The sequence below is a fragment of the Calliopsis andreniformis genome, chromosome 9 (genome assembly GCF_051401765.1).
Source record: "Calliopsis andreniformis isolate RMS-2024a chromosome 9, iyCalAndr_principal, whole genome shotgun sequence".
Taxonomy (NCBI): domain Eukaryota; kingdom Metazoa; phylum Arthropoda; class Insecta; order Hymenoptera; family Andrenidae; genus Calliopsis; species Calliopsis andreniformis.
In genome coordinates this window covers 9,577,587-9,591,547 of record NC_135070.1, presented here as the reverse complement: position 1 = coordinate 9,591,547, position 13,961 = coordinate 9,577,587, and the positions used below count along the sequence as shown (strand labels likewise).

At 39.1% G+C, this 13,961-nt stretch overlaps 2 protein-coding genes across 2 annotated transcripts; both read left to right on the top strand.

Annotated features, from left to right (window-relative positions):
- Positions 1-3,240: 3,240 nt before the first annotated feature.
- Osi24 (Protein) lies at positions 3,241-6,949 on the top strand. Its single transcript, XM_076385394.1, has 4 exons — positions 3,241-3,805; positions 5,458-5,577; positions 5,839-6,125; positions 6,527-6,949. The coding sequence occupies exons 1-4, from the start codon at positions 3,241-3,243 to the stop codon at positions 6,947-6,949; spliced, it is 1,395 nt and encodes a 464-aa protein (XP_076241509.1).
- Positions 6,950-10,861: 3,912 nt separating this feature from the next.
- Osi2 (DUF1676 domain-containing protein Osi2) lies at positions 10,862-12,547 on the top strand. Its single transcript, XM_076385261.1, has 4 exons — positions 10,862-10,979; positions 11,196-11,499; positions 11,906-12,099; positions 12,177-12,547. The coding sequence occupies exons 1-4, from the start codon at positions 10,862-10,864 to the stop codon at positions 12,545-12,547; spliced, it is 987 nt and encodes a 328-aa protein (XP_076241376.1).
- The last annotated feature ends 1,414 nt before the right edge of the window (positions 12,548-13,961 follow it).

Here is a 13,961-nt window from a genome sequence, read left to right as displayed (position 1 = left end):
GCATAGGAAGCTGATCTTTACATATATAACTCGGGGTACAAGATTCAGAGATTACTATATGTACACGCAAGCTTGCGCATGAAAGGAATCATAGAGCACTTTCTAAAACCGGTTCGTTTTTTTGGTCTTTCGTATTCCCATTTCTGGGCTCCCTATTTTGGTGCCGCAAAATTGTGATGTCGGTTTCGTTTTGAGAAAGGTGTCTTTTTTTATTAAGGTTCTTTTAACATTTTGATGAGTTTTTTAATGAAAGAAATGGTTTCATGGGACTTTTCACATTTAATTGAATATCCTGGAAATATCTTATCTAATTAATTCGGTACTAGTTCAATACAGTTTCAGTTTAATTGCGTTCTAATAACGGAACTCAAATATACTTACTTTGTCTTTAAATCAATTTCTTCACAAATCAGTTATCTTCACATCGTGATGTATATCTTATAAGAAATAAAAGCATTCTTACCATCTATCTTCTACATATTTTCACATTTCCGCTATCGATCTTGTCTCTCGATAAGAAACACTATATCCAGTGTTTATCATACAAGGAAAGTCATATCGTATAATGCAAATGAAACGAAAACCTTTGTTCATCCTTTTACGCGTTTCAGTAATTCATCAATGATATATACTACATGAGAGATCGTTTCGAGAAACCTGCATCGCATGGCATCAGAGTAGGAATACTTTTTAAAAAAGAAGAAGGGCAGCTTCTTTCAACGTGACCCTCTTTCCTGAGTAAAATACGTTTTTAGTATGCCCAAGGCGTAGCTATGGCATTGACACTAAACGGAGCAACGACAACAGTGACCAGGAAAGTGTATTAACCTTTGATGAATCATTGTCGTAAGCTGGCAAACATTAACGATTTCTAATCCCATTTATTTTTTGGACTTCTAAATTGATTATCCAATTTGGGTAGCTAATCAATGATAACTGTTTAGAAGGTTATCCAAGAGACTGATAGATTTCAATCTTTAAAAGATTCATTCTCCTATTAATCCTTACCATATCATGATGCAATTTGTTCAGTTTGTGTGAATTAATATTTCTAAATATTTAAAATACAATTTCTCAATTTAAAAAAAGTTTGACATTTAAAAATTTCTCGATGCCTTTTTTATGATAAATATTTATTTATTCTTATTTCTGATTTTTAATTCTTGGAACTAGATTCAATCAAGGTGCACGTCATCACACTGTGATAAGGATTAAAGTAGAGTTACACTTAAAGTTATACTTACTCAAAAATATGTTCAGATTATTGATAAGACCAGCAAGAATGATCTCACTTAAGCTTCATAGATCACAGCAAACTGCGTATCCACGATCACGGTTTTTGTAGAATAGACAGACGTGCCGCCAGTGAATTCCGGACAAGCCTTTACAGAGAAATCGCTCGTAAAAGTTTGCGTTAAACTGCCGATGAATCTGTCTGGTCATCGAGGAGACACCCTTTTCCTTCATGTTACCGTTACCAACACAACTTTTAGATCTTGGCGACACGATTGTCAGAAGTTCTCCGATTCGCATAGATCGCTTATCTCTTCAATGTTATGGAAAAAACAAACTCGGAACCGGATTAGCAACCCACTTTAAAGTCGGCTGAAAAAGGCAGTCGAAATAACTCAGCTGATTTTTTCTCTGATCCTGATACTCATCACGAAACTACAATATTTCTAGAAAAACAGAACTTTGTTTTACTACTTTGATTTACCTGTTTCGAAATTACTACAATCTTTTATCTTCTCTCTTCAAAGATTATATACAGGTATTATACACACAAAAATGTATCTGATTACTACGCACTGCGTGAATCTTTTGCTCCATTCTTCTGCCTTAAGTAAGGAGCTCAGTTCCGTCCCAATAAACTGGCGCCACGAATCATAATGATTTTCCTGCTGCATCTGGTCCAGCAACTACTATATGCCATTAACACTCTACCCACTGGTTCCGTGTAAACCTGTGTTCATCGCCAGAATCACTGTCACTACCTTCTCTCTTAAATCAATCATCGAGAACTAATATCTAACCGAGACAACATCTACTGTCAGCTCTATTTTCAAATTTCACGAGACATTTAATACTATTAAGTCATCCTCAGTCACCAGACCCAAAATTTCCGCCAGATAACGAAGCCCTCGAGCTGAAGCGAGAGAAGAAGTGGGAACGCCAAGGCAGAGCGTAATCAGCCGAAATTCCAGCAGGTGAAATCGGTTGTCGTTAGACCCGCGTCGAATTCGATCGGATTTGAATGGAGGAGGACGAGGATCGCTGACCCACGAGGAGGAAAGAGACGGGCCCGCCGCTTCGAATCGACGAATGAACGAACGTGGAAGAGAGGAAGGTGGAATGGAACGGACAGAGGGACGGACAGACGGATGGCCGGGTAACCCAGATCGGAACAGTCCACTCGAACCTACGAAGACTTGCCAGTGCTGAGTCGACCGTCGCGCACGATTCCGACGTCTCGATCGTTCCTTTCACGAGGTGCCGCCATCAGACATCCTTCGATCGCTGGAAACGCGCTCCCTGGACCTGGGGACTCGGTGCATCCTTCGTTGACAAGAACTGGAGAAGCCTGCTGGAAGGTTGATGTCATCTACTTGCAGAGACAGTAAGTACTACAAGGAAGAACCCTGATTCTGTACGGTAGACAAATCATCGTAGATCGTTCCTCCAAGATGAGAAAGATTGTTAAGAGATACTCCTATCTGCGTATTCTGACAGCAGGCACGGACACTGTACTCTTTGCATATTGAAGACGAAGACTGTTGAACTGTTGGTGTCACTCTTGTGCTTTGGTGTATAGTAAGTACTCTTCCTGAAGAAGCCTCGATAAATTGTCATACATCTTTTTCTGGTACATATCCATCTACTATCTTGACAGTGAATACAAGGTTCACATTTTTCTCAAATAATCCAACTGTCAAGATCATCTCATCCTTCTCGCTTCTGAAACATCTCAAAGCCATCCGTCCACAATCAAAGCGACAGGCCTCGTACAGTGACAGGCAAGGTACCTGACGGGAGCAGAAAGTCGCTCGTTGAATCCCGCAAAAAGTACAAGACCAAGTCCCGCAGCAGGAGATCCGTTGTAGCAGTCGGTTTGCTTTCATTGTTCCAGGGGACGTCGAGCGAGCGTCGCGGCCCGAGATGCAGTTATCTTTCGGCAGTAAAAGTAGCTAGCCAGGAGAGAGAGTGTCAGTCGAAACGATCGAGATTCGCAGCAGAGGGACCATGGGCGTCACGAGAGTCGGCGTGATCCTCGCGACCTTAGCGATCGCGTGGCTCCAGCCGGCGGTCGGGGTCAAGGACCACGTGGCGGCCTTGAACGAGATCAGTCGCCCGACGCAGGAGGACGCGACGGTGAACGAGGTGTCGTTCTCCGCTGACGAGTTCCAAGACCACCCCCACAGGATGCCTGGCAAGCCCAGCAAGCTGGACATGAACATGGGCCAGGTGATACAGACGGACGACAGGTCGCAGTACCAAATCGAGGCGAGCAGATTGGAGAACGCCACTGCGTCCCCGACCATCGACTGTCAGGACGACGTGACAGAGCCTTGTATACGCAAGGACCTCGACGACCTGCTGGACAGGCTGTCCAGCATCGACACGTACAACGTGACGGACGGCGTGCAGATAATAAGGCGGGACGCCGCGAGGAAGAGCGAAAAAGGTAACGACCGGACGGACGCAAGCCTACTCGATAAAGTTCGCCGGTATGCCAGAGATCACGTAGTAAAGATACGTCTGAGCCAGGACTTGATTCCTGCTAGAAAAGCTAGAACCTTCTTCAATGGTGAGTCCACGGAATCGTCGAGTCACGCTTTCGTAACTTGCGTACCAGCCTCGCGAGAGATGCTCGGGCTGCCGATGTTGCTATGGACGGGATTCACCGCGAATCATTCGAACGCTTGTCACTGGTTTCACTATGTGTGCGCAGGGTGTCGAGGATGGACGGGTCTCGATGGTAGCTGGGGTGCGTTTTCGAGAAGAATTTGGGAGAGGCTAAATGATTCCCTTGATCTTCCTTGAGATCTTTTGAGGCGTGGATTGAGAAATGTAAAAGGGGATGATGAAGTATAATAGTTATTAGGATTGCTGAAATTGAGCTCTTTAATTTTCTTAGTTTGAATTCTATTTCGAATTCTGGCATGTTTAATATATTTCTTTTGTTTACTACTCTTGTGTTTGTGGATGGTGATTCAAAAGGAAAACTCTATATTCTATATGTTCTTTGGCATGATTTTGAGACGTGGGTATTATTAGTTTATGGAATATTAAATATCGGGTCTCTAGGGTGAAGAAAATCATTCTTTTTTTTTAATTTGGACACATATTTGTTATAAGCTGCATGTGACTATGTAGTGCTTTGCTATCGCTATTCCAACAAAAATAGAGGAACATTTTTTAATAGTAAGCTAATCGCTTGAAAGATCAATTAACGAATAATTAGAACTTCGATATTTCATATCATAAAATTTATTATACATAGTATTAGAGGTAAAGAGTAATAATAGATTTATGTATTATGATCAAATCCGTATAAGTAGATCTTTCCTCAAAAATCATTAATAAAATAGAGTAATTTTTAAGACAGTATTTTAAATAGAAAAGTATTATCTCATTTTAGTATCTTCTAAAACCTAAAACGATCGTTCCCTATATTAATGTTTAACGAGAAAGTAGAAATAGGCTTTTAAATCTACTTTCTCAAAACAAGGAAAACAGTAGACCAAAGGAAGTGAAAGAGAAAAGTAAACCTCTCGAAAGCTGAGAACCTGCATTCCGCTGGTTCACTTGTGCGCCTAAATTTTTCAACTCTTTATCGAGGTCTAGAGGGCAACAGGTTTTAGAATCATCCGTAGAACGTCAGGGAATACAATTTTTTACCATCGAGACCCAACTACATTCTCCACCTAGAAACATGAATGTATGTACATACACGTAATTTGTTGAAAGAGTCAAAGGTCACATAACGAGAGAATGAAGCCATCACGTTGAAACTTACAATACAATGCAATACGTACAACATCGAAACAGTGACACTGGTATGCTAAGCTAATGTCAAGCAAACGTCAAAAATGAGCGCTTCTCACATCACACGATTGGCTTTTTTGCGTGCTAGAGAAATGGCTAACGGTTGGGTGGGTCATCGCTGATTGGCAAAGAGAAAACAAAATGTTCGGCTTTTTAATCGCGGGCACTCGAATTCACACGTCCGAACACAGAATCGTCGCCTGTCGATTCTAAAGTGTCTCACGACTTCCCCCGAGTGATTTTCAGCAAAGCCGCTGGCACTTGGAGAGCATCCGAGCGAAACCGACGACGAGAAAACGCAGCATGGCTTTGAGGACTAACCGCAGGGCTTTAATTCGCTGGTACTTTTGCTTTCAGCCATGTTTCAGGGAAAGAGTACCTTTTTAACAGGATTCGGACTTGGTTTTCTAGCGTTTGGCCTGAAGAAGCTGCTGCTACCTCTGATTTTCGGTGTACAGATTATTAAGAGCATTCTGCTCGCACTATTTCTGCCCAGCATCATCGGAAGTATTGGTAATATCCTTGGTAAAGGTACGTATTTTCTTTTAACGTGAATTATATACCATAAAAATCCCAAAAATAGTTTCAGATGTCTTATCTACTATAATTGAGTTAGTAGAATAATATAGGAAGTGAAATTATTTTTTTTCAAGGGATTAGATTCTCTGAGTAGATATAATTATTATAAATGAAAGATTCTGTATATTTAAATATAAGTAAAAGATACCATTTGTAGTAAATAACATTGCAATTGCATTAAAGTGCTCTTTGCTGAATAAATTTTTATTCTAGGAGTTTCGTCTTTCGCACAATCGGCCCATACCACAGCACAGCCCGAAGAAAACTTCGAGTTCAAGGACAATTCGGATCTCTATAACGACGACTATTTGACACGACAGCCTGTTGGAACCCTACCTGCCTCCGCAATGTACGACGAGAGTATGTTGCAGAAGAATCCTGAGATCTCCTCGCGATATTCATTCGTGGACCCTAGAATAACTCACGCCAACGCCATTTCTGATCGTTATTATACTAGACACGTGGCTGCTAATGGACTGTCCAAAAAGCAAGACTTTAAGGTAGCTATTTCAGTAGTCACAAAATCATATCCTCTAGATTGCAGTCTTTAGTCTTTTTCATATTTTATTTAGACTATTCTTAGAGCAAAGTATTTATTAGAATATTCGAAGTCACTGAGAAAATGACACCATGTTAAAGAAATAGTCACATTGAATCAATAGAAAAAATATCGTTAATTATAATCTTACAACTAGCATAAGCAAAGTGAATTATTTCTAAATACCTTTAGATTCAGTTAGAATTAGGTACCTGTTCGAAGAAGATCAAGACAATTAACCACACTTAATTATAAAACTGCAATCGAGGAAGTGATGACCTCATACACCTTATATGAAAGATAGTTGGCAGAGAATTTCCATGCACCAATAACTTCTCGAACGTCATCCAATTTCCACAATAGGTCTTCCACGAGATCCCCACGAGCTCGCTGATGCTGACTAACTACGACCCATTCTACTCCCCGCTGTTATCGCGTCTCGACGCAGTGTTTTCTCGTCTGGGCCACACGACAGAGGGGTGCAGAGAGTACGCGGTGTGCGCGATGTATCGAAGCCCAGCTCGATACGCGCCCTATTCGAATCTGGTCTCTGCTCAGCTATCCAGGGAGCTGAACGAGCTACGAAGGCCCAGCAGCGATAACCCAGACGTCCTGCGGTTCTTCCGATACATGAAGGCCGCGAAGGATGGCCAGGATGGCGTCAAGTGCGAGGACGCGTACACGAATTGCGCGGTCGCGAGGGAAGATGAAAGTCTGAGGCAGAATCAGGCCATTTTGGCGACTTACCAGGACATCGACAAGCTGGTTCACGCGAGGAAGTTGTAAAAGGAATTTTAGACCTTGTGGAATCGCGTTTGAAAGCGAACAGTGACTTTGGAAAGCTAGAAACTAATTTTAGGAATGAAAGCTTGATTGAAGGACTTTGTGCTGTTGCTGAGTATAGAGAAGATGTTGTCTAAAGAGAGAACATGTTTACATCTTGTGGATTATACGTTGAGTATGCAGGTATGAGGCTTTGGGAGGTCTGAATTAACTGGAATAGCGATGTGAGTTGATGATAGTATCTAAAAGTGGGATTAATTGGTCTTATTTGATGTAAGGTACTCGCTACTTGGAGAGAGACTAGCGCTCCAGTAACCTGGGAACTGAGGTGTGGATAAATGCGTAATAGGAGTTTCGGTTGCTTGAGATCATTCGAATTACCTCTTTGTTTTATTTCTTGGAAATTGTTAGTTTCTTTATCCAGAAGGAACATTTGAAGGTTCGGGGGAAGGTATTTATGATACGTTAGGATACTCACTTCTTTCAAATACTAAGAAATGTTAATGCTTCTTTACCGAGAAACTTGCTAATGTTTGTATCAGTAAAATGAGATATGTGGGATACCGTCTATGCGGACATTGAAGTCTCCCGCGCTAATTCGAATATCCAGTTACTTGAAGTTCCGAAACTTTCTCTTATTAAGTATTCGTAAAGCTGGTATTTCCACTATTTTAATGTTTAGGTATTTATCCATTTTATTAGTAAAATCTTCATCTTCTTATGTATCCAGTAGTTAAATATTGATAGCCTAGTATACAAAATATTTTCTGACACCCGTGCTAAGAATTTACCAGTCAATCTTGTTATTAGAAAACCAAGGAGATGTTAATAATCAATCTTAACAACTGTGCTTAATTTTGCTAAATCTACAGCATAAAAGATCTTCTTAAGCCACCTGTCTGCATACTCATGTGTATAGTATACTATAGCAAATACGTTGAGATGAGAATTGACGCAACGAGGAATTTCCTTCCTCAATAATGCAGACGATCAGCCAGTTAAGATGTGATTTTAATGATACGATCACAGAAACATTTGCATTTCGCAAAATCATTCCGCGCGTTCCCGCCGTCTGGGAAGTTAATCGTGAAACGAAGAAACAACGATAGTTATATTAACCACAGTGATAACGGTACATACTATCCGCTTCGATTCACGTACGCTGTCATTAGGATTTAAATGCACACTCGTGCAGTAACTGACCTAAAGTTACATTTTCACGTGGCATTGAAGTTCATAGTATTAGAAAATCCTATTTTTTCGTATCTTTATCACTGAAATCGAACCCTTCGAATTATGATTCTTCCTCGGTAGGGATAATTACCTTCACGGAACATTGCCGCGTCGTGACGCGTCGACGACGCTGTGATCTTCCAAAGTGAAGCACAGTGATTCTTAATTTAGTGTACAATTAATATATCCTAACGAATCGCCGACTAGCGGAGCTGGGGATCGGTTACCCGTTCAATTTTTACCCTTAAGTCGCCCCAAGCGTTACCTACCGCTCCGCGAAGTTAAACTATTTATTAATCTCGCGTGCGTCACGAACGTCGCGGATGTTAATTTATTAATCAATCGTGTGAGGTGTATGAACGTTCCCGCATGAAGTAATGTCACTATTTATTTATTCGAGTCGGGTTAGAGCATCAATGCGGGTCGGTGTGTCCATGTGTACAGTGCGCCAATAAATGCTGTGACTGCGCTAGTTCCCTTCTCTTTTCTTTCAAATTTTATTCTTATGGTGCGTCTAAACATGCTTTAAACTTTAAACCAATCGAACGAATGCTCGTTCTTCCCTCACTTCAGAAAAACTCAAGTGACACGAGCATTGTTTCTTTCAGTTGTCGATTATATTCATTCATAATAATTGAATTTTGTTGAAGGTGGAAGAACGAGTATTTCTTCACTTGGTCTAAATTCTAAACGTGTCATTATGCAACAGAAAATTCCATGAACGATTTGACACACTGTGTAGACATTCGTACCTTAATTTACTATATTCCTGTTCCAGTGAAATTCCGTTTGCGAAACAGAGTCGAGGGAGCGCGTGACAGAAAGGGCTGCGGAGTCGCGAGAGAAAACGAAAGGAGCAGCGCGATGACGCACGCTTCATCGTGGATTACGAAGGAAAGTCCACTGACTCCGGCCATTTCTCGCTCTTGCTCGTCCCTCTTTGTTCAAAGTCGCCTGGTTCCGGTCCTATATCCGGCGACTACTTTCACTTTCGATTTTTAAGCCTTCCTTTTTTCTTTCGCCACGCAACCGCCCACGGATCTTTCCCTCTCTCGCGACAGACGCTGTCCACTCCTATAAATGAGACGGATGGACGCGAGTCGAGTTCATCTTCTAGTGTTATCGGCCGCGATTTAATCGGGATCGTGGGAATATACGTGTTTTTCTGGAGAAGGTGAGAATTGTTTGCTTCCGCGGCTCCAGTTTACGATCCCCTTCTAGCTGGGATCCTAAACTGGTTAATATTAATACGATATACTTTCGTGATTGAAACTTAATTCGAGGATTTGTGTGTAATAGTTGGATTTTAGCGGAATTTTGAAAAGAATATGTAGTAGGTATTTTCGTAAGGATTAATTGTAGACATTGTAGTATTTATACAGAATGATAGGACAAGGTTATGTGAACTGTCACGTGTCAGAAAATTTGTATTTATAAGATTTAGGGAATCAAGATTGTTCTAAATAATTAGTACTAATGTATAAATTTGTCAGTGATAACGTCGCGATGGTCGTCGTAAGTGTTTCGTGATCGTACGACTATATTATTGATTCAATCTACTTACAAAATATTTAGATCAGTGACAGTTTCTTATTCTTTCAATAGGCAGTCGACAGAAAAATGTGGAGGATTTAAATTTCATTCAAGATACGTAGCAAAAATTTGATAAGGATCCTGATTATAAGTACACTAAAATTAGGTCTTTTTTGAACCTACTTATACTCTTAGAAAAACGTCACACAATTCAGATTTCTTTACCTTTCTCTTCCATTCTCTTTATTTTATTTACTTTCTTTATTCTTTTTTCTATATTCTTCTGACTTTTTTTATATCAGGAGCTATAGTCTTCCATTTTTTCCTTACAAAATTCAAAACTGACATTCATCGATCATCCTATCAATATTACAATATTCTTTTTACAGTAGTCACGACGGCTACTTCTCACTATTAACACCTAATATGCCCAATCCTGCTTTCTCTTATAATCATATCCAGTTCGTAATAAAATTATTAGAGTAGAGTACTAACAATAAAAAATTAAATATTCGGGATTAATCGGTCGTCGTTCGAGGAGAATGCGCGATGAGTGTAACGAATACCGTGCACGCGCGACCAGAATACAAGGTTACGGACCTGGTTCCTTTCAACCCTGTGATCCGATTGGCCCGTAGATCTAACGGAACTTCGTGATCCACGGCGCGGTTACGATCCAAGCTGCTCTTCAGCAGACATTCGAGTCTGGTTCGTGAATCACGCCAAGCGTTGGTTTTTTCCCCTCCAAAATAGTGAAACGATGCTGTTCATTACCACGTTCTTGAAGCCTGTCAGTTGATGGATTTTGGTAAGGGATTGGCATCGATTTTTCACTGAACATCCTGTGATCTTCCCCCTATATACGAATCCCTATCTTGACGAGAACTTGTTTCGTTTTGAAATTAAGTAGATACAGCTGTTTCGATCAGACATCAATTTTCGTCATTCCCTGTTTCCATCTCTGGTTTTTTCTGTTATATATTTATAGAAACAAAGAGTTTACTGTTCGTGAAATTAGGTAGAGTAGGTTTCATGTTAACGAGCACGTGAGAAGCGTGAATAGATGTATACACATTGTGTTAAGTGCTCCACGTGAAATGAGTGTCGATAAGGAGACGTGACTACAGGTGCAACATACAAGTGAGCAGCATGCGACTAGTGCAGTTGTTGGTAATCCATGGTCTACTGTTGGCTTGGATGATTCTGGTGCCCTGTCACTCGGTTACCTTCGAGGATGATAGTTCTACTGAACAGTCCGAGGGACGCGGTAAGTTTGATGACTTTTTAAATCTTGTTACACATTAAATAAATTTTTATTTTTTGGATCAGAATATCATTTCCATAAAAATTATTATGAAGTCTGAGCGAGAAGTTTAGCAATTAAATATTGTAAAATTAATCTTTCAGTTACTTTAGCTTAGAAAATTGTTTAACTCTGATCTATATTAAAGCATTTAAAGTAAATATTATATGAACATTTCAGAGAACCATGCACCAGAGCCGCAAGATCAAGGATCCTTTAACAAGACACGACAAGGAAAAGGCCTTTTTGACTGGATCGGTCTGGGAACAGGCCGAAACGTGGATCCATACGTAGCGAAGACAAATAAAGGTTGCTTAAATGGCGATTTAGCGGAATGCTTTAAGTCTCAGGCTCTGGGCTATTTTTCCGATTTCTTTGACCAACCTCACTATGATTTGAATGATTACGTCAAAGTCGTGAGAATGTCCAGAGATGTAGTGAAGGAAGTCAATCGTGAACCGTATGAATATTCTAGCGAAGCAAGGTACAAATATCTTAGAAGATTCTTGGGAAGATACAACATCTTTGAAAGATCTATAATAAATATCCACATTGAATCTACGTGAAACATTTTGCTAGAAAAAATTGCAGATTTTTCTATTCCTGAATCATGGAATCATGGAACACATATTTGCTAATAAGAAGAAAATTTGCAGTTATAAGATGTTGAATTATTTTTATACTTTGGAAATATGAATTTTTTTACTACTTTTGACTTTTTTCAAGATTTTGAGAACATGTTCCAAAGTCCCAAGATGATACTTTCAAATTTTCATAATGAATAAATTTGAAGAACTTTTTTCACCGTTCAAGTGTACTTAATATTATGAGTAGATATAATCTTCTCTGAAGTATTAATTACCATGCTAATTTTTTCTCTTTTATTTCAGATCCAGCGATTCAGAATGGGACCAACTGGTGAAATTCGCCATGAGGAAGGCCGAAAAATTCGTGAAAAGTGTGGCCATTGAATTGCACATACCATCCTCTGAAACTGGAGAGAACGAAGTATACGCGCCTCGATTTCTAGACGAAATAGCCGATGAAATCGATACTCTTGAGAATAAAAAGGACACTCTTTTCTGTGAGCACAGTGTTTCTTATAATCAAAATCTATTCCTTCAATTTAGAGATTTACATAATATATTTCTATCTTTGCAGCTCGTCATCAACTGAAAAAGCTTCTGATACCAATGTTAATAGTTCTGAAACTCTTCAAGCTCAAATTGTTGCTGTTCCTGCCTCTGATCTTAGGTCTGGCATCCTTCAAGAAGTTCCTTGGCTTCTTGGCGCTAGTGATACCTGGTCTAATCGGCTTCTTCAAGCTCTACAAACCTCTTTCTCAAAATTATCACCCCCCAGTGTATAGTCAAAGTGGCATTGGCTATCCTTATTACAAAGAAAATTCTAACAATTATCCTTATGGGGGACAAGACGTCCACCATGGTCCTGAGTATCAAGGGTACCATGGAGATACTGTATCCTTTGGACAGGACCTTGCTTATCGAGGCTATCGAGAGTATCAGTCGTAAGACTGTTCAATACAGTTGTTTTTCATTGATTTTATTACTTGTTTGTTGGAGAACCTGATAGTATTACAAAATCAACGTTATTGTTAGTGAAATTTTGTCTATTATAGGCTAATTTGTAAGCATGATGTGCTATGAATGTTTCACTTCGATAGTCAAAGAATTTTATTAGGATCGAGATACATGTGCAACAGGTTTTCTTATTTCATCTTGTATTTGACGTAATTAGCCGAATTAGAATAAGATTTCTGAATAATTGTCTTGAAAGTTATAAAAATCACGCTGTACAATGTTGCCATTTATATACAGTGTGTTATTTAGGTGATATTCAACAGTAATGGCCATGTCTAAAATTGTAATAGTGTATATGTTTTGGACAGGCTCTGCAGCAGCTGTTAAGATGTATATATTATTTAAGAATGCATGTAGATATTCATCGAATGAACGACATTTAGAATAATATTTTTTTAGCCATTTATTATAATTTATTATGTACGTTATTTAAAAATTTTTTAAATGTAAGTGCATTTTTATACACTGTGGCAATAAATCGAAACTGTCGCTAGATTTAATCTTTATCACTAATTCGTTTATGATATTTTCCTTTATCGTTCATTCATTAATTCATATAATAAATGGATCAGTAGTTTTAGGTGCAGTTATATAATAACTAATTATACATATTCATGTTTTTTATTTTAAAAAATATCAAAGTAGTTTTACCGATAGTAAACTTCTTATGTATTATAATATTAGAGTTTTATAGGTATATTTCATTTGCAATTTAATAATCAAATGTTAGACATAAATACAGGGTAATCTAAAATAGGAAAAATGTAGAAGATTCCATCATTAAGTTTCTTTTCAAATGGCAATGGTACTTGCTTCTGAAATAAACCCGAGGAGATTAATAGACTTATCAGTTAATATAGTTTATATTCAAATAAATAAAGGTCATCATAACGTACTTTATTGTATACAAAAATATAAAAAGAAATTAACTTTCGATCAGATGGTCTTCTCTAGTTACGACTGAATTTAGTGTTGCGTAATTAGGCACTGCATTTACTTACCCCAATATGATTAAAAAATACGCGTTGTCATGGTTTTATGGCATTCTACGTTCCTTCATGCGTGGAAATGATCTGAAAGCGGCCTTGCCATCGCGTTCCAGAAATATCTGACCTCAGCGCATCTGGTTCTCTGTTTTTTCGCGTTCTTGCGGCTCGTTATTAATCCTCCCAGCCGGAAGTCGCAGGAAAATTGGGTCATCAGTCGCGGTAACTGATTACGCAGATAGTCACACCTGCTCCTACCTCTCTAATTATTTATCTTAATGTAAATCACGTCGTCATTCATTAGATACATGTATTCTGAAATCGAGAATTCGTCTATCTCAATTAGATACTGTTTTTGC